Source organism: Pristiophorus japonicus, chromosome 10, assembly GCF_044704955.1.
Source record: "Pristiophorus japonicus isolate sPriJap1 chromosome 10, sPriJap1.hap1, whole genome shotgun sequence".
Classification (NCBI taxonomy): Eukaryota; Metazoa; Chordata; class Chondrichthyes; family Pristiophoridae; genus Pristiophorus; species Pristiophorus japonicus.
The window spans coordinates 215333740-215355528 of record NC_091986.1 but is presented as its reverse complement, the minus strand read 5'-3'; the positions used below and the strand labels follow the sequence as shown (position 1 = coordinate 215355528).

The 21789-nt window shown below is 46.1% G+C and overlaps 1 protein-coding gene across 1 annotated transcript in view; it reads left to right on the top strand.

Annotated features, from left to right (window-relative positions):
• Nucleotides 1-19885: 19885 nt before the first annotated feature.
• The window catches only part of emsy (EMSY transcriptional repressor, BRCA2 interacting), a 73316-nt gene continuing 71412 nt past the window's right edge, over nt 19886-21789 (top strand). The window contains exon 1 of the mRNA XM_070891345.1: nt 19886-19915. Coding sequence (XP_070747446.1) covers nt 19886-19915 — 30 coding nt within the window. The remainder of the gene's footprint in view (nt 19916-21789) is intronic.

Genomic DNA, 21789 nt, shown 5'->3' with positions numbered 1-21789 from the left:
CAACTCTTGTATTTAGCTTTGGTTCAGGCAAGCGAGAGTCAAGGTATCGGCTCCATGAGTTGGTCTGGTAGCATATTTCTTTTTTAAAAATGGAAAAAATTTAGGAACTTGATTGGGTAATCTCAATAGACGAATCAGAAGCTTAAAAACTCAGTCAGACCTAAAAAGGAAGGCGCTTCATCTTCAGTCAATTTCTACTATTCTCCATGGATATCCCGTCCATGCTGGTCAAGCGGAGTTCCGTTGTATATTTTAAAAAGCAGGCTTTTACCATCTCCTATGCATTTTGCAAATTTTCAGATAGCCCAGTCCACAGCTAGTCACATGTCGACTATAACAAAACATTCCTCCCTGCCTCCTTTCGATATAATCTAATCTTTTACATTTGAAAGCATGATTTGCTCTACTCAGCTTTATTTTATTTATATGACAAACAACATCTACAGCCCTCTGCCCAGCTCTCCACCCCCTTCCCCCCCGCCCCACCCACGTGCAATCAGATTGGTTACTGCGGACAGAGAGAGTCTCAGAAACATTGTGTTAGAGGAGGGCTATGCAAACCGAGACACGGGTGGCTTAACGCATGCTCGAATCACTCTGGCCAGCAAGTGATGCCTACGTTAAAGATTGGGAGGTTCTGGAGGATAAGATACCAAACAGAAAAAAGGGAGTTTAGGATGTATTTTCACAGGTCAGGGGTGTTGCTGGCAACTCTAGCATTTATTGCCCATCCCCAGTCGCCCTGTGGTGGTGGTGAGCCGCCTTATACATCATCATCATAGGCAGTCCCTCGGAGTCGAGGAAGACTTGCTTCCACTCTGAAAGTGAGATCTCAGGTGACTGAACAGTCCAATACGGGAATTACAGTCTCTGTCACAGGTGGGACAGACAGTGGTTGAAGGAAAGGGTGGGTGGAACTGGTTTGCTGCTCGCTCCTTCCGCTGCTTGCGCTTGCTTTCTGAATGCTCTCGGCGACGAGACTCGAGATGCTCAGCGCCCTCCCGGATGCTCTTCCTTCACTTAGGGTGGTCTTTGGCCAGGGACTCCCAGGTGTTGGTGGGGATGTTGCACTTCATCAAGCACTTCTTCTGCGGCAAAGAAGCAATGTCGCAGAAAAATCAACCCCGGGGCACTCAAAGACCCAGCAAAGAGAGCCCTATACAGCCAACGCCTCACTGCCAACCTGGCGACCCTCGATGACCCCGAGACGCAGAGTGCCCACTGCGCTTGGTCTGCCCTCCAGGCCACCTTAACCAGTGCCTGCGAAGAGACGCTCGGTCACTCAACCAGGAAAAACCAGGACTGGTTTGATGAGGATGACCAGGAGATCCAGGAGCTAATAAACCGCAAGCGCAGGGCATTTTTGAACTTAAAGCAACAACCCAACTCGGGAGCAACAAAGCAGCTCTACAGGCGGCTGATGGCCGAGGTCGAACAAAAACCACGAACTAAAAAAATAGATGGTGGGTGGAGAAAGCATAGGAGATTCAGCAGCTGGCCGACAGCCATGTACCTTATACAACTGAGTGACTTGCTAGATCATTTCAGAGGGCAAACAAGAGTTAACCACATTACCATCTCATATAGAGGCCAGACCAGGTAAGGATGGCTGGTTTCCTTCCGTAAAGGTCATTAGTGAACCAGATGGGTTTTTACCAACACCATTACTGATACTAGCTTTTTATTCCAGATTTTTATTCAATTACTTATCTGAATTTAAATTCCCCAGCTGCTGTGGTGAGATTTGAATTCACATCTCCAGACCACTATGCTACCGTACCCCTTTGCATTGCAGAAGCTGGAAACTAAATATATGATTTAAATTCTCAGAAACCCCCAAAAAAAGCCTCACTTTTCCTGTAACTAACTGCCTATCTTCTTCTCCAGTTCTATTGGCTAGACCTTGATGTAAGCGGTTAGCTGGAAGAAGTATGGCAAGTTAATACAAATTTTCACAAGGTAAAATAGAGAACGGAAAATACATGAATTTAAAAAGAATGTTGGATAAAACAAAGAGCTTTTTTTAAAAATACGTAGCACGGATATGGCGCCAATTCCTTTTGCAGGGTGTGGCAGATTTTCTTTGTGGGGGGGGTGAGGGTGCAAGGTATGTTTGGAATAAGCAAAAAATAAAAAAAGTCTAAATTAGACTGAAGAGATGAGAGGCGAGATCGTGGGAGAGGCGAGCAAGATGGTGGAGTGTGTGTTAAACAGCAGTTTCCACTAGTTTAAGTATGTCTTTTTCTTCTTTCTTACCTAAAACAGTGATACCGTGTATTATTAGAACATAAGAAATAGGAGCAGGAGTAGGCCATTCGGTCGCTCGAGCCTGCCCTGCTATTCAATAAGATCATGGCTGATCATCTACCTCAACTGCAATTTCCTGCACTGTTCCCATATCCCTTAATTCCATTAATATCCAAAAATCTATCGATCTCTGTCTTGAATATACTCAACGACTGAGCCTCCACAGCCCTCTGAGGCAGAGAATTCCATAGATTCACAACCCTCTGAGTGAAGAAATTCCTCCTCATCTCAGTCCTAAATGGCCGACCACATATTCTGCGACTATGACCCTGCTTCTAGACTCCCCAGCCCGGGGGAAACATCCTCCCTGCATCTACCCTGTCAATCCCCGCAAGAATTTTGTATGTTTCAATGAAATCACCTCTCACTCTTCTAAACGCGAGAGAATATAGGCCTAGTCTACTCAATCTCTCCTCATAGGACAATACCCCCATCCCAGGAATCAATCCGGTGAATCTTCGTTGCACTCCCTCTATGACAAGTATATCCTTCCTTGTAAGGAGACCAAAACTGCACATAATACTCCAGGTGCAGTCTCACCAGGGTCCTATATAACTGTAGTAAGACAACTTTACTCTCGGTTGTAGGACTTTCCATTGACACTTACATTCCTGCAGCCCAGCCAACCTGGCCAGTAGCTATGCTAGGCTTATATAGAATTTGCAGAACACATATAGACCATTTCCTTGCTTGACCAACCTCACAGAATTTTTTGAGGAGATCACAGAGAGTATAGACAAAAATGAAAAAAGACTTGCATTTATATAGCGCCTTTCACGACCACCAGACGTTTCAAAAGCACTTTACTGCCAAAGTATTTTGGAGTGTAGTCACTGTTGTAATGTCGGAAACACAGCAGCTAATTTGCATACAGCAAGCTCCTACAAACAGCAATGGGATCTTTTACTTCAACTTGAGAGGGCATACGGGGCCTCAGTTTAACGTCTCATTCAAAAGACAGCACCTCTGACAGTGCAGCACTGCACTGGAGCGTCAACCTAGATTTATGCACTCAGGTTGCTGGAGGGAGATTTGAACCCACAATCTGCTGTCTCAGATGCGAGTGTACTGCCCACTGAGCCATAGCCGACACTGATAATGCAGTAGATGTCATTTATCTGGATTTTCAAAAGACCTTCGATAAGGTACCCCATAATAGACTGATGAACAAGGTCAGAGAATGTGGAGTCAGAATGGATAGCTAGCTGGCTTCAAGGCAGAAAGCAGAAGGTAGGGGTAAAGGGTAGCTATTCACAGTGGCAGAAGGTGGATAGTGGTGTTCCACAAGGATCAGTGCGGGAACTACTTGTTCACAATTTATATTAATGATTTAGACCTTGGAATCAAAAACACAATTTCTAAATTTGCAGAGATAGTCAATACTGAGGAGGACTGCAACATATTATAGGAGAACATTAATAAACTTGTAGAATGGGCATATAATTAACAAAAGAATTTCAACACAGATAAATGTGAGATATTACCTAAGAAAATAAGAAATAACAGCAGTAGGCCATTCGGCCCCTCGAGCCTGCCCCGCCATTCAATAAGATCATGGCTGATCTTCTACCTTGACTCCACTTTCCAGCACTATCCCCATATCCATTGATTCCCTTAATTCCCTTAATATCCAAAAACCTATCAATTCCTGTCTTGAATATACTCAAAGACTGAGCCTCCACAGCCCTCCGGGGTAGAGAATTTCAAAGATTCACCACCCTCTTAATGAAGAAGTTTCTCCTCATCTCAGTCGTAAATGGCCGGCCCCTTATTCTGAGACTGTGACCCCTGGTTCTCGACTCCCCAGCCAGAGGAAACATCCTCCCTGCATCTACCCTGGCAAAGCCCTGTAAGAATTTTGTATGTTTCAATGAGATCACCTCTCATTCTTCTAAACGCTAGAGAATATAGGCCTAGTCTACTCAATCTAGTCTAATCAATTCCAGCAGTTGAAAGGGGCAGAGAGGCAACTGAACTCATGCAGCAACCTGATTAGTAAATGGTAATTAGAACAAAACTGGCACGATGGTCTTCAGAATGGCTCAGTGGGTACAAGCGTGCTGGAATGTGCTGCTCAGCCACGAAGCTCGGGTGTGATTCTTGGTCCGAAATTAGTTAGCAGCTCTTGGCTCATGCGTTTGGCTAAGGGAAGAGTTAAATAATCAAGACAGTGGTTGCCGTTATTGCCTGTTGTTCAGTAATTCTTGCTGAAAGTGCACGCGTATATGTTAAACAAGAATAGTGTTGTTTGGTTGTGATTCCTTTATTTCAAATATCGCACTATTAATTCACTCTCTAGGCTGAAACATGAAGATTGGCTAGTTGGGCAAAGTGATTAAAAAGCTGTCAGCACCATAAAGAAGAACGTAAGAATTAGGAGCAGGAGTAGGCCATACTGCACCTTGAGCCTTATCCGCCATTCAATAAGATTATGGCCGATCTTCGATCTCAACTCCATTTTCCCGCCCGATCGCCCTAGATTCCCCTAGAGTCCACAAATCTATCGATCTCAGCCTTGAATATACTCCATGCCCGAGCATCTGCAGCTCTCTGGGGTAGAGAATTCCAAATATTCATAACCCGACTGGGTAGTGATGGCTGAATGGGCCTCTGACATTCACTTTCTAACATCGTACACAAGGGCACCTGTGGAAATGTATCCCAACAAGAGTCAACAGCAGGAGAAAAAGACAGATGGGAGAAGTTTGGCAGAATAAAATCATTTTTAAATCGAATGGATGATCCTTGTGATCATAGACCTGACAATATGACCTTTAGAGTAGAAATTATTATTTTTTTGAAGATGCATCAGAACTGGCAAATCTTACCTTAAAGTGGGGGTCCAAAACTATGCAGATTACAGGGCAACAGGTTACAAGGGTTTAATATTATGAAAGGATGAGACAGGGAGGATAGAAGCACACAGTTTCCAGTAATTGAGGGGCCAAGAACAAAAGGTCATAGATTAAATATTGGAAAATTCAAACAGAGAGCAAGAGAAAGAGCTGTGAAGTGGTGCAATACACTTCCAGAGTTAATGATTTAGGCAGAAACGATGTCAACATTAAATCGGAGGGCTGGAGGAAGAAAAAGGGGTTCAAGAGCTATGGGAACGTTGGGTAAAGGTCATTAGAACAGTTTGCTTGTGTGCAGGGTGTACACAGGCACAGACAAGTTGGGCTGAATGGTCGGTTTCCAATCATTGAATCATACAGCACAGGAGGCCGCCATTCGGCCCATCGTGCCCGTACCAGCTATTTGAAAGTGCTATCCAATTAGTCCCACCCCCTGCTCTTTCACCATAGCCCTGCAAATTTCACCGTTTCAAGTATATATCTAGTTCCCTTTTGAATGTTACTATTGAATACATAAGAACATAAGAAATAGGAGCAGGAGTAGGCCATTTGGCCCATCAAGCCTACTCTGCCATTCAATAAGATCATGGCTGATCTGATCATGGACTCAACTCCACTTCCCTGCCCACTCCCCATAACCCTTTACTTCCTTATTGCTCAAAAATCTGTCTATCTCCGCTTTAAATATATTCAATGATTCAGTTTCCACAGCTCTCTGGGGCAGAGAATTCCAGAGATTTATAACCTTCTGAGAGAAGAAATTCCTCATCTCAGTTTTAAATGGGCGGCCCCTTATTCTAACACTACGTCCCCTAGTTTTAGTTTTCCCATAAGTGGAAATATCCTCACTGCATCCACCTTCTCGAACCCCCTCAATATCTTATAAGTTTCGATAAGATCACCTCTCATTCTTCTGAACTCCAATGAGTAAAGGCCCAATCTATCCTCATAAATCAACCCCCTCATCTCCGGAATCAACATAGTGAACCTTCTCGGAACAGCTTCCAATGCAAGTATATCCTTCCTTAAATACGGAGACCAAAACTGGACGCAGTACTCCAGGAATACGCTTTCTTTCATGCTGTGAATTCCTGATCACAACCGTTGTGCAATGTTCGCGCTAAGCTGCACGCGTGTGCGGTTATGCAGCAATCGGGACGGTACCGCGCAGGCCGCTCACAAGACGCTCCCTCTAAGATACCTTGCGTGCACGGCCACACAGTAAATTAGAAGATACCACGCACAAAAATAAATTAGTGGGAACATTGTCATTGCGTAAAAAATTGTTGAAACGGTTTATGTAGTTTGGTCTGTTTATCATGCAGGGGTATAACATGAATTTCATCTTTTTGTTCCAGAGAAAGACTTGCATTTCGATAGCACCTTTCACGACCACCACAATGCTTTTTCGACAATTAAGTACTTTTGGAGTGTAGTCACTGTTGTAATATAGGAAATGGGGCAGCCAATTTGCGCACAGCAAGCTCCCACAAACAGCAATGTGATAAGGACCAGATAATCTGTTTTTTTGAGATACTGACTGAGGGATAAATATTGGCCAGACGCAAGCGTCATCTGCGTACAGTAATTCAATGACAGAGGATGGAACGACCTTGGAATCTGGCCTGGAGGCGGCGGAGGTTGAACAGATTCCCATCAGTTCTATCATTTAGTTCCACTCCAGCATTGCAGTGAGGAAGATCGAAAAGAGCGTTGGTGCAATGACACAGCGTTGCTTGACTCCGGTCCGGACATGAATTGGGCCTGTGGTGGATCCATTGGTCAAGACCACGGCTTGCATGTCATCGTGGAGCAGACGGAGGATGGCGACAAACTTTTGAGGACAGCCAAAACGGAGGAAGATGCTCCATAATTCCTCACTGTTGATAGTGTCAAAGGCCTTTGTGAGGTCAAAGGTGGCCATGTACACGGGTTGGTGCTGTTCCCTGCATTTCTCTTATAGTTTTCGCACGGTGAAGATCATGTCCGCTGTACCCCTTAGCTCCTCAGTAATGCATTGGAGTGTCAGCCTAGATTTTTGTGTTCAAGTCTCTGGAGTGGGACTTGAATCCACAACCTTCTGACTCAGAAGGGAGAATACTCCCCATTGAGCCACAACTGACCTGAACTATATATCAATGTATAAAAAGGTGCAAAGCCAATAACAAAAAACACAAATCAGGAACGTTCCAACCTGAAAAACTCCTTTATTATTGCAGAGTGTTTGATCTGAAATGTGCTTAAGTTTCTGTTTTCACATTTGTCATTAAGATGTATTATAAAATGGATTCTAGTCCAAATTTTTGACGAATGTGGAATGCAAGGCACATAATCATACACTTCCTCCCTTTCAAAACAAACTTGTGTGTGTGTAATGTGGACGCTGAGGCCAAAAGCAACACTCAGACCACTGAGCTTTTCCAACCATCATTGGCGCACGTTTCCAAAACCCTCACATAAGCCTTCATGCCCTCTAGAAAAAGGATAACAAGATTTAAAGAAGATTTATTTCTCATTAAATGGCATTTATTGAGGGTGCTGGTAGTTAAACTAACCACCATTTGTAAATATATAATCTCCTCCAGCCCTATAATCACCCTAGACCTCTGCGCTCCAATATTCTGGCCTTTTGAACATCCCCCATTTTAAATGCTCCAACACTGGCAGCCATGCCATCAGCTGCCTGGGTCCAAAGCTCTGGAACTCCCCAAACCTCTCTACCTCTCTTTCCTTCTTTATGATGCTCCTTAAAACCTCCCACTTCGACCAAAATTTTGGTGGCTCGATGTCAATTTAAGAAAAAATGCTCCCTTGTAGTGCCTTGGGCTTATAAAAAGACACTATATAAATGTGCTGTATGTGTGTTTTGATATAAACAGGAGAGAGATTTGTTAATAAATGAGAAGATTATATTCCCTTTTTAAATGCACACTGAAAGCTATGCTTATTTTGAAAGACTGTGACTGAGAAAATGATTAAACGCTTCTCGCTAAAGGATTGACAAATTCCAAAACCTTATCATCCAGATATTAATAGTTGGCAGATTTGTTTCTTCAGCACTTTCAGTAATGAATGGCTGATCTGCCCAGAGGTTGGAGTGTGATACATAGAAACATAGAAAATAGGTGCAGGAGTAGGCCATTCGGCCCTTCGAGCCTGCACCGCCATTCAATGAGTTCATGGCTGAACATGCAACTTCAGTACCCCATTCCTGCTTTCTCGCCATACCCCTTGATCCCCCTAGTAGTAAGGACTACATCCAACTTCTTTTTGAATATATTTAGTGAATTGGCCTCAACAACTTTCTGTGGTAGAGAATTCCACAGGTTCACCACTCTCTGGGTGAAGAAGTTTCTCCTCCTCTCGGTCCCAAGTGGCTTACCCCTTATCCTTAGACTGTGACCTCGGTTCTGGACTTCCCCAACATTGGGAACATTCTTCCTGCATGTAACCTGACTAAACCTGTCAGAATTTTAAACGTTTCTATCAGATCCCCTCTCATTCTTCTGAACTCCAGTGAATACAAGCCCAGTTGATCCAGTCTTTCTTGATATGTCAGTCCCGCCATCCCGGGAATCAGTCTGGTGAACCTTCGCTGCACTCCCTCAATAGCAAGAATGTCCTTCGTCAAGTTAGGAGACCAAAACTGTACACAATACTCCAGGTGTGGCCTCACCAAGGCCCTGTACAACTGTAGTAACACCTCCCTGCGCCTGTACTCAAATCCCCTCGCTATGAAGGCCAACATGCCATTTGCTTTCTTAACCGCCTGCTGTACCTGCATGCCAACTTTCAATGAGTGACGTACCATGACACCCAGGTCTCGTTGCATCTCCCCTTTTCCTCATCTATCACCATTCAGATAATAGTCTGTCTCTCTGTTTTTACCACCAAAGTGGATAACCTCACTTTTATCCACATTATACTTCATCTGCCATGCATTTGCCCACTCACCTAACCTATCCAAGTTACTCTGCAGCCTCATAGCATCCTCCTCGCAGCTCACACTGCCACCCAACTTAGTGTCATCCGCAAATTTGGAGATACTACATTTAATCCCCTCGTCTAAATCATTAATGTACAATGTAAACAACTGGGGCCCCAGCACAGAACCTTGCGGTACCCCACTAGTCACTGCCTGCCATTCTGAAAAGTACCCATTTACTCCTACTCTTTGCTTCCTGTCTGCCAACCAGTTCTCAATCCACATCAGCACACTACCCCCAATCCCACATGCTTTAACTTTGCACATTAATCTCTTGTGTGGGACCTTGTCGAAAGCCTTTTGAAAGTCCAAATACACCACGTCAACTGGTTCTCCCTTGTCCATCCTCAAAAAATTCCAGAAGATTAGTCAAGCATGATTTCCCTTTCACAAATCCATGCTGACTTGGACCTATCATGTCACCTCTTTCCAAATGCGCTGCTATGACATCCTTAATAATTGATTCCATCATTTTACCCACTACCGACGTCAGGCTGACTGGTCTATAACTCCCTGTTTTCTCTCTCCCTTCTTTTTTAAAAAGTGGGGTTACATTGGCTACTCTGCATTCCATAGGAACTGATCCATAGAATGTTGGAAAATGACTGTCAATGCATCTGCTATTTCCAAGACCACCTCCTTAAGTACTCTGGGATGCAGACCATCAGGCCCTCGGGATTTATCGGCCTTCAGTCCCATCAATTGCCCCAACACAATTTCCCGACTAATAAGGATTTCCCTCAGTTCCTCAGTTTACTAGACCCTCTGAACCCTTTTATATTCGGAAGGTTGTTTGTGTCCTCCTTAGTGAATACCGAACCAAAGTACTTGTTCAATTGGTCTGCCATTTCTTTGTTCTCAGTTATGACTTCCCCTGATTCTGACTGCAGGGGACCTACGTTTGTCTTTACTAACCTTTTTCTCTTTACATATCCATGGAAACTTTTGCAATCCGTCTTAATGTTCCCTGCAAGCTTCCTCTCGTACTCTATTTTCCCTGCCCTAATCAAACCCTTTGTCCTCCTCTGCTGAGTTCTAAATTTCTCCCAGTCCCCGGGTTCACTGTTATTTCTGGCCAATTTGTATGCCACTTCCTTGGCTTTAATACTATCCCTGATTTCCCTTGATAGCCACGGTTGAGTCACCTTCCCTTTTTTATTTTTACGCCAGACAGGGATGTACAATTGTTGTAGTTCATCCATGCGGTCTCTAAATGTCTGCCATTGCCCATCCACTGTCAACCCCTTAAGTATCATTCGCCAATCTATCCTAGCCAATTCACGCCTCATATCTTCAAAGTTACCCTTCTTTAAGTTCTGGACCATGGTCTCTGAATTAACTGTTTCATTCTCCATCCTAATGTAGAATTCCACAATATTATGGTCACTCTTCCAACAAGATTGCTAATTAATCCTCTCTCATGATAACTCACAGCAAGACCAACCATCTCGAGCTGGGATGGGGGCCGAGTATCAGAGCAAAGCCACATTTGAAGGGATGGGATTTTCTTCTTCTTTAGCCGGTCCCTCGAAGCGAGGATGACTTCCATGCCAAAAAGGGATGAGTTCAATGAGTTCACAGTTGTTTCCATGAAGGACCTAATATTCCAGGTCCCGAACTGCTTCTTGAATGGTGGAAGATGCCTGTGCGTGGATTTTTTTTTATAAAAGTAGGGTGGCCGATGCACACCAGCTTGACAGAGCTAGGTCTTAGTCCAGTGGCAAAGGTTAACCAGGATGACTGGAGACTAGCTCTGCTGCACAAACCTAGTGCGCACACATATCAGTGTGGGCTGGCCTGTGTTGCCACTGGGCCCTCGCCTCTTCTGGGGTCTTTTTTAACCCCCTATGCAGCTCGCCAATTTTCTCCCCTCTCCAGAGATGCAGTCTCCTTCGCTGGGCTAAAATTTCTCGGGTACCGGCTGCGGTGCTGCACCTCACCCAAGAGGCTAATCTTCATGTATAAGCCTTAATGGTGAGTGTTGGGATGAGATTTTAGGAGGCTTTTGAAGGCAGGGAGAAAGACAGCAGTGATGTGATCTTGGAAGTAATTCCTATCAAAGAGAGGACCAGCCAGGTTCTGGGTTTGCCATCAGTCCACTCTATAAGAAGAGCACTCAGACAATACACTGGCTGTACAAGGCTGGAGCACTGCTTTTCCACTCCTACTGGGGCCTGCAGATCATTATCATAGGCAGTCCCTCGAAATCGAGGAAGACTTGCTTCCACTCTAAAAGTGAGTTCTCAGGTGACTGTATAGTCCAATATGGGAATTACAGTCTCGGTCACAGGTGGGACAGGCAGTGGTTGGAGGAAAGGGTGGGGAGTCTGGTTTGATGCACGCTCCTTGGAGTATTGTTGCTGCAATATCCCCTTTTGTAAAATGGTTGGTGAAATAACCTGCAAGTGATTCCCAATTCGACCAGATCCCAATCTTTCAGTAACTCTGAAATTATTTTCCAAATATTTCACCTTGCTCCTTGTTCTCAATCGCCTCATACAAAACATCTTCATCCACACCCCCACCCCCACCAATTCCCACTTTTCTTGCTCGGTGTCCACACGTCCCCTTGCAACATACTCGGAGATGTTCTTCTCTGGGAGCTGCACTATATAAAGGCAAGTTATGGTTTTACTTTCTGTGGCGTTACTCTTGAAAGAGCTCCGTGCCTTTTTATTTTGGAATTTAGTGTAGTAATTTCCCGTGTGTTTTAATTGTATGTATTTTCATTGGGCCTTTTCCTCTTGCAAGTTGGAAGCATTTTACAATTGGATTATACGTACAGGTAAAGAAAAATGAAATCCAGTTATTTGAGTAATTCCTGAGCTACACACACCTGATTTTCAGAGGCATACTGATAATTACAAGAAAAAGGACCAATCAGCCCATTCCTATTACAGAACATATACAAAATGCTCTATAATGGGTTTTACCCCTGCCAGTTAATCTCGAGGAAAGAGTATAGCTAGAGTGGGAAAATCAGAAGAGTTATTACTATAACATCATCACACACCTCTTGGAGATGGAAGCCAAACTGCAGAGAATGCATATCGAGTGCAGTCTGACAGTGCCACCAATTCACTCTGCTTTGTTCTATCCACCAACAGTGCCACTCTCTTCCATCATCATCATAGGCAGTCCCTCGAAATCGAGGAAGACTTGCTTCCACCCTAAAAGTGAGTTCTCAGGTGACTAAACAGTCCAATAAAGGAATTACAGTCTCTGTCACAGGTGGGACAGACAGTGGTTGAAGGAAAGGGTGGGTGGGACTGGTTTGCAGCACGCTCCTTCCGCTGCCTGTGCTTGTTTTCTGCATGCTCTCGAGGTGCTTAGCGCCCTCCCGGATGCTCTTCCTCTACTTAGGGCGGTCTTTGGGCAGGGACTCCAAGGTGTTGGTGGGGATGTTGCAATTTATCAAAGAGGCTTTGATCCTGCAAATCCTGAGAGGCCAGACGCACCAACATTAGTGTCCTCGATCAGGCCAACATCCTCAGCATCGAAGCACTGACCACACTCGATCAGCTCCGTTGGGCGGGCCACATTGTTCACATGCCTGACACAATACTGCCAAAGCAAGCGCTCTACGCGGAACTCCTACACGTGTCTCTTCCAGACGCTCGATAAGGTCAACCTTTCCCGATTTCGTACCAACTCACTGGCATGAAGCGCTAACAGCAATAGCTGCTATACATCGTCACATCATCCCCAACCCTGCATAACATTCGACCAGGATTCAACTGGCTACGTCGTAGTCAAAGGCTTCACAACCGCTTTCAAAATGGACAGGGACAGTGCGCTTCACACCTTCACCAATGGGGCCCTTAGTGACGATGTATAGTGTCCTTGCAGACAAATACAAACCATACCCCACACCGCTGATGGGCACTAACTAAGTAGCCTACATGCTTTACATGCTGGCGATGATAGTGCTGTAAGATAACTGGAATTATAAGCCAAGTCTTCATATGCTAAATAAGTTTCAACACTGGACCGGGCAATTTTTATTCATTTATTAGAAAAAGCACTCACTCGTTTTAAAACCACAATCGATCGTTGACATTTGTCACTCTTTAAAAATTAATAATTGCATTTAAATAAGTTTTCAACCTACCTTGTACATCTTCCTAACATTTCCACACATTAACGCTTGCAACAGAATGCAAGAAATTAGAAGAATGTCTGCTGCTAAATATTACGCTAAGAACAACAACTTGTATTCATAAAGCACCTTTAAAGTAGTAAAACATCCCAAGGCGCTTCATTGGAGTGTTATCAAACAAAATTTGACACTGAGCCATTTGAGGAGGAATTAGGGCGTTTTAAAGGAGGAAAGAGAGGCGGAGAGGTTTAGATACATAGAAAATAGGTGCAGGAGTAGGCCATTCGGCTCTTCGAGCCTGCACCACCATTCAATGATCATGGCTGATCATTCACCTCGGTACCCCTTTCCTGCTTTCTCTCCAGACCCCTTGATCCCTTTAGCCGTAAGGGCCATATCTAACTCCCTCTTGAATATATCCAATTAACTGGCATCAACAACTCTCTGTGGTAGGGAATTCCACAGGTTAACAACTCTCTGAGTGAAGAAGTTTCTCCTCATCTCAGTCCTAAATGGCCTACCCCTTATCCTCAGACTGTGTCCCCTGGTTCTGGACTTCCCCAACATCGGGAACATTCTTCCTGCATCTAACGTGTCCAGTCCCGTCAGACTTTTATATGTTTCTATGAGATCCCCTCTCATCCTTCTAAACTCCAGTGAGTGCAGGCCCAGTCGATCCAGTCTCTCCTCATATGTCCGTCCTGCCTTTCCGGGAATCAGTCTGGTGAACCTTCGCTGCACTCCCTCAATAGCAAGAATGACCTTCCTCAGATTAGGATACTAAAACTGAACACAATATTCCAGGTGAGGCCTCACCAAGGCCCTGTACAACTTCAGTAAGACCTCCCTGCTCCTATTCTTAAATCCCCTAGCTATGAAGGCCAACATACCATTTGCCTTTTTCACCACCTGCTGTACCTGCATGCCAACTTTCAAATGACTGATGAACCATGACACCCATTTAGGGAGGGAATTGGGGACTAGTCAGCTGAGGGCACGGCTGCTAATGGTGGAGCAAATGTAATCAGGGATGCTCGAGAGGCCAGAATTGAAGGAGCGCAGATATTGCAGAGGGTTCAACGTAGTGCTTCTTTAAGAGCACTGCCATGGCCGATTTGATGAAAGTGCAGATGCAGTTACAACTTGGCATGATTGGGAAGCCTGCAAGCTGTAACAGCAGATCTGTTCATATCCATTCGGAGCGAAAACACCTTGGTTTTGATTTTAAAATACAACATACTTAGATGCATGCCCAGCTCTTTAAAAAAATTTAACACAGCTCTACATGGTTAAATAGGTTTGCAACCTGCCTCACTCTCCATCATAAACATCACTCTCAACAGTTCCTGAATGCCGACAACGCAACAGAAGTCAACCATGTTGAGTTGGCGGCTCCAGAGAGCGAGACCATCTCAGCGTATGTTTTTTTTTGGAAGTACCGGTACTGATTGTCTCTGCTTGACCAAGATTCATGAGGTAACTCCAGAACTAACCCAAGACGAGTGCAGCAAGTGACCCTTCCCCCCGCCCCCTTCCAGTAAAAGTTATCTTTGTATTCCATTCTATGGAAGACCAAAACGAGGGGCCATAAATATAAGACAGTCACTAATAAATCCAACAGGAAATTCAGGAGAAACTTCTTTACCCAGAGAATGTGGGTGAGAATGTGGAAGTCGCTGCCACAGGGAGTGGTGGAGGCGAATAGCAGATACATTTGAGGCAAAGCTCGATTAACACGAGGGAGGAATACAGAGTAGGTTAACCTGGTGTGGTTACATGAAGAGGGGCTTGTGTGGGGATATATATTGTGCCTCTAGTGTGCACTTCCTGCAAGGATCCCTTACTTCTGTAATGTGGGAAACGTTGCAGCCAATTTGCGCACAGCAAGGTCCCACAAACAGCGATGTGATAATGACCAGATAATCTTTTTAACTGATGCGGATTGAGGGATAAATATTGCTCAGGACACCAGGGTGAACTCCCTTGCACTTCTTCGAAATAGTGCCATGGGATCTTTTATGTCCGCCTGGTTTAACATCTCATCCGAAAGACGGCACCTCCGACAATGTAGCGTTCCCTCAGCACTGCACTGGAGCGTCGGCCTAGATTTTTGTGCTCAAGCCCTGGAGTGGGACTTGAACCCATGACCTTCTGACTCAGAGGCGAGAGTGATACCCACTGAGCCACAGCTGACACAGTTAGCGCTATCGATTTTGCAGCCATTCATGATATCACTGGCTTACTTTCCCAGACCCAGTGGGTGGAGGGAGGGGAACTTGGTTGACATCAGTAAAGAGCGGTCCCCGAGCAGATTTTCTCCTGAGGAACACTGAGGATAACTATAGGTGTCATTTGCGGCCCACTGGTAGCACGCTCGTCTGAGTCAGAAGGTCATCGGTTTAAGTTCCACTCCAGAGACTTCAGCACATAATGTAAACTGACACTTCAGTGCCGTACTATGGTACCGTCGGAGCCGTCTTTCAGGTGAGACATTAAAACGAGGGCCCCCTCTGATGTGGCTGTAAAAGGTCGCATGACACTACTTCAAAGGAGAAGAGTTCTCCCTCAACCATCACCAAAACAGGTTATCTGGTCGTTATGTCATTGCTGTTTGTGGGACCTTGCTGTGTGCAAAACAGTTTGGTGCGTTTCATAAGAACGTAAGAATTAGGAACAGGAGTAGGCCATCTAGCCCTCGAGCCTGCTCCGCCATTCAAAAAGATCATGGCTGATCTGGCCGTGGACTCAGCTCCACTTACCCGCCCGCTCCCCATAACCCTTAATTCCCTTATTGGTTAAAAATCTATCTGTGATTTGAATACATTCAATGAGCTAGCCTCAACTGCTTCCTTGGGCAGAGAATTCCACAGATTCACAACCCTCTGGGAGAAGAAATTCCTTCTCAACTCGGTTTTAAATTGGCTCCCCCATATTTTGAGGCTGTGCCCCCTAGTTCTAGTCTCCCCGACCAGTGGAAACAACCTCTCTGCCTCTATCTTGTCTATCCCTTTCATGATTTTAAATGTTTCTATAAGATCACCCCTCATTCTTCTGAACTCCAACGAGTAAAGACCCAGTCAATCTATCATCATCAGGTAACCCCCTCATCTCCGGAATCAGCTTAGTGAATCGTCTCTGTACACCCCCCCCACCCCCCCCACCCCCAAGGCTAGTATATCATTCCTTAAGTAAGGTGACCAAAACTGCACGCAGTACTCCAGGTGCAGCCTCACCAATACCCTGTACAGTTGCAGCAGGACCTCCCTGCTTTTGTACTCCATTCCTCTCGCAATGAAGGCCAACATTCCATTCGCCTTCCTGATTACCTGCTGCACCTGCAAACTAACTTTTTTTTTGGGATTCATGCACAAGAGTTCTAAAAGAGTTTCATTTTTTTTTCTCTAAAAGAGTTTCATGCACAAGAGTTTCATGCACAAGGACCCCCAGGTCCCTCTGCACCGCAGCATGTTGTAATTTCTCCCCATTCAAATAATATTCCCTTTTACTGTTTTTTTCCCCCAAGGTGGATGACCTCACATTTTCCGACATTGTAGTCCATCTGCCAAACCTTAGCCCATTCGCTTAACCTATCTAAATCTCTTTGCAGCCTCTCTGTGTCCTCTACACAACCCGCTTTCCCACTAATCTTTGTGTCATCTGCAAATTTTGTTTCCCAACGCTCATCATCATCATAGGCAGTCCCTCGGAATTGAGGAAGACTTGCTTCCACTCTTAAAATGAGTCCTTAGGTGGCTGAACAGTCCAATACGAGAGCCACAGTCTCCGTCACAGGTGGGACAGATAGTCGTTGAGGGAAAGGGTGGGTGGGACAGGTTTGCCGCACGCTCCTTCCGCTGCCTGCACTTGATTTCTGCACGCTCTTGTGGACGAGACTCGAGGTGCTCAGCGCCTTCCCGGATACACTTCCTCTACTTAGGGCGGTCTTTGGCCAGGGACTCCCAGGTGTCAGTGGGGATGTTGCACTTTATCAGCGAGGCTTTGAGGGTGTCCTTGTAACGTTTCCTCTGCCCACCTTTGGCTCGTTTGCCATGAAGGAGTTCCGAGTAGAGCGCTTGCTTTGGGAGTCCTTATGTTATAAGTGACCACACTTCAAATCATATAAAGCCCCTTTGGGACATTCTGAGGTTGTGAAAAGGTGCTAAATAAATGCCAGTTCTATCTTTACCGAGCACCATTCCAGCGGAGATCAGCTAACTTAGCACAGACCAAATACTGGGCACTTCCTGGCTGGGCAGAGGCCCCAGCTCAATCAGAAAGCGGAAGGATGGAGAAAGGAAAGATCCACAGTCAGCCAAGGCTCAGTCAGCCAAGGCTCAGTCGGTAGCACCCTCACCGGTGTTTCTATCCGACAACAGCGGCTGCACTTCAAAAGTACTTCATTGGCTGCAAAGCGCTTTGTGATATCTGGTGGTTGTGAAAGTTGCTATACAAGTGTAAGTCTCAGGATACGGGGTAGGAAGTTTAGGACCGAGATGAGGAGAAATTTCTTCACTCAGAGGGTGGTGAACCTGTGGAATTCTCTGCCACAGAAGGCTGTGGAGGCCAAGTCAGTGAATATATTTAAGAGGGAGATAGATAGATTTCTAGACACAAAAGGTATCAAGGGGTATGGGGAGAAAGCGGGAATATGGTGTTGAGATAGAGGATCAGCCATGACCATATTGAATGGTGGTGCTGACTCGAAGGGCCGAATGGCCTACTACTGCTCTTATTTTCTATGTTTCTAAGTCCTTCGGTCTTGAGTGGTCTTGGATCTGGCCTGGAGACGACGCAAGTTGAACAGGTTCCCAACCTCTGTCGTCGAGCTACAGTACACGGACGACGCCTGCGTCTGCGCACATGCAGAGGCTACACTCCAGGACATAGTCGATGTGTTTACTGAGGCGCACGAAAGCATGGGCCTTACGCTAAACATCCGTAAGACAAAGGTCCTCCACCAGCCTGTCCTCGCCGCACAGCACTGCCCCCCAGTCATCAAGATCCACGGCGCGGCCCTGGACAACGTGGACCACTTCCCATATCTCGGGAGCCTCCCATCAACAAGACCAGGCATCGACGACGAGATCCAACACCGCCTCCAGTGCGCCAGTGCAGCCTTCGGCCGCCTGAGGAAAAGAGTGTTTGAAGACCAGGCCCTCAAAACTGCCACCAAGCTCATGGTCTACAGGGCTGTAGTAATACCTGCCCTCCTGTATGGCTCAGAGACGTGGACCATGTACAGTAGATACGTCAAGTCGCTGGAGAAATATCACCAACGATGTCTCCGCAAGATCCTACAAATCCCCTGGGAGGACAGGCGCACCAACATAAGCGTACTCATTCAGGCTAACATCCCCAGCATTGAAGCACTGACCACACTCGACCAGCTCTGCTAGGCAGGCCACAGAGTCCGCATACCAGACACGAGACTCCCAAAGCAAATGCTCTACTCAGAGCTCCTTCATGGCAAATGAGCCAAAGGAAACGCTACAAGGACACCCTCAAAGCCTCCCTGATAAAGTGCAACATTCCCCACTGACATCTGGGGGTCCCTGGCCCAAGACTGCCCTAAGTGCAGGAAGAGCATCAGAGAGGGCGCTGAGCACCTCGAGTCTCAATGCCGAGAGCATGCAGAAATCAAGCACAGGCAGCGGAAAGAGCGCACGGCAAACCACCCCTTCCCACCCACCACTTCCCTCAATGACTATCTGTCCCACCTGTGACAGCGTCTAGGGCTCTCGTATTGGACTGTTCAGCCACCAAAGAACTCACTTCAGGAGTGGAAGCAAGTCTTCCTAGATTTCAAGGGACTGCCTATGATAATGGTGTCTTGAGTCAGAAGGTTGTGAGTTCAAGTCCCACTGCAGACTCTTGAGCACAACAATCTAGGCTGACACTTTAGTGCAGTGCTGAGGGAGTGCTGCACTGTGGACGGTGCCGTCTTTTGGATGAGACGTTAAACTGAAGCCCAGGCTAATCTCCCAAGTGGATGTAAAAGAGTCCACTGCTCTATTTCGAAGAAGAGCAGGGGAGTTAACCCTGGTGTCCTGGCCAAATCTTCAGCACGCAACCAAAATAACCAAGAAAAATTTCTGGTCATTGTCACATTGCTGTTTGTGGGAGCTTGCTGTGTGCAAATTACTTGCCGCGTTTCCCACATTATAACAGTGACTACACTCCAGAAAGTACTTCATTGGCTGTATAGCGCTTTTGGACGTCCTGAGGTCGTGAAAGGCGCTATAGAAATGCAAGTCTGTTTTTTCAGTTATGCAGACAAGTGTACAGTGGAGGGGCGGGGGGGTGGTGAAGCGGGTGGGTCCCTCCAAGAGGGGAAGGGGGATCCATTTTAGAGGGGAAAGGGGGTCCCTTTTAGAGGGGACCCTCTTAGAAAGAAAGACGCATTTATATAGCGCCTTTCATGACCACCGGATGTCTCAAAACGCTTTCCAGCCAATGACGTACTTTTTGAAGTGCTGTCACTGATCCCTCCGTACTTGCAAACTACCGCCACATCTCCAACCTCTCTTTCATTTCCAAAGTCCTTGAACGTGTTGTCACCTCCCAAATCCGTGCCGATCTTTCCCGCATTTCCATGTTTGAATCGCTCCAATCAGGTTTACGCCTTGCCGCAGTACCGAAATGGCTCTCATCAAAGTCACAAATGACAAGGTAAACTATCCCTCCTCGTCCTTCTTGACTTGTCTGCAGCCTTTGATATGGTTGACCACTCTATCCTTCTCCAATGTTTTTCCACCATCGTCCAGCTGGGTGGCACTACACTCGCCTGGTTCCATTCTTATCAATCTAATCATAGCCAGAGAATCACCTGCAATGGCTTCTCTTCCCTTCCCCGCATCGTTACCCCTGGTGTCCCCCAAGGATCTATCCTTGGCCCCCTCCTATTTCTCATCCACATGTTGCCCCTTGGCGACATCATCTGGAAACACAGCGTCAGTTCCCACAAGTACCCTGATGACACCAAACTCCACCTCACTACCACTTCTCTCGATCCCTCCACGGTCTCTAAATTGTCAGACTGCTTGACCGATATCCAGTTCTGGATGAGAAGAAATTCTCTCCAATTGAATATTGGGAAGACCAAGACCATTGTTTTTGGTTCCTGCCACAAACTCCATTCCCTAGCCACTGACTCTATCCTTCTCCCCAACTTCTGTCTGAGGCTGAACCAGACTGTTCGCAACCTTGGTGTCATATCTGACTCTGATATGAGCTTTCGACCACATATCCGCAGCATAAGTAAGACCGCCTATTTTCATCTCTGTAACATCGCCCGTCTCCGCCCTTGCCTCAGCTTATCCGCTGCTGAAGCCCTCATCCATGCCTTTGTTCTCTCTAGACTTGACTATTCAAACGCACTCCTGGCTGGCCTCCCACATTCTACCTGACATAAACTAGAGGTGATCCAAAACACAGCTGCCCGTGTCCTAACTCGCACCAAGTCCCGCTCACACATCACCCCTGTGCTCGCTGACCTACATTGGCTTCTGGTTAAGCAACACCGCAATTTCAAAATTCTCATCCTTATTTTCAAATTCCTCGTTGCCTCGCCCTTCCCCATCTCTAATCTCCTCCAGCCCCTACCCAGAAATGTCTGCACTCCTCTAATTCTGCCCTCTTGAGCATCCCTGATTATAAATCGCTCAACCATTGGTGGCTGTACCCTTTGTGGCCTAGGCCCCAAGCTCTGGAACTCACTGTCTAAACCTTTCTGCCCTCCTTCAAGACGCTCCTTAAATCCTACATCTTTGACCAAGCTTTTGGTCACCTGCGCTAACTACTACTTATGCGGGTGTCACATTTTGTAATCTCATAACACTACTGTGAAGCGCCTTGGGACACGTCACGCCGTTAAATGCGCTATTTAAATGCAGGTTGTTGTAGTAATAGAAACATAGAAACATAGAAAATAGGTGCAGGAGTAGGCCATTCGGCCCTTCTAGCCTGCACCGCCATTCAATGAGTTCATGGCTGAACATTCAACTTCAGTACCCCATTCCTGCTTTCTCGCCATACCCCTTGATCCCCCTAGCAGTAAGGACCTCATCTAACTCCTTTTTGAATATATTTAGTGAATTGGCCTCAACAACTTTCTGTGGTAGAGAATTCCACAGGTTCACCACTCTCTGGGTGAAGAAGTTCCTCCGCATCTCGGTCCTAAATGGCTTACCCCTTATCCTTAGACTGTGACCCCTGGTTCTGGACTTCCCCAACATTGGGAACATTCTTCCTGCATCTAACCTGTCTAACCCCGTCAGAATTTTATATGTTTCTATGAGGTCCCCTCTCATTCTTCTGAACTCCAGTGAATACAAGCCCAGTTGATCTAGTCTTTCTTGATAGGTCAGTCCCGCCATCCCGGGAATCAGTCTGGTGAACCTTCGCTGCACTCCCTCAATAATGTAGGAAAGAGGGAAAGGGGTCCCATTAAAAGAGGGGAAGGGGAGGGTCCCATTAAAAGAGGGGAAGGGGAGGTCCCATTAAAAGGGGGGAAAGGGAGGGCCCATTAAAAGAGGGAATGGGGG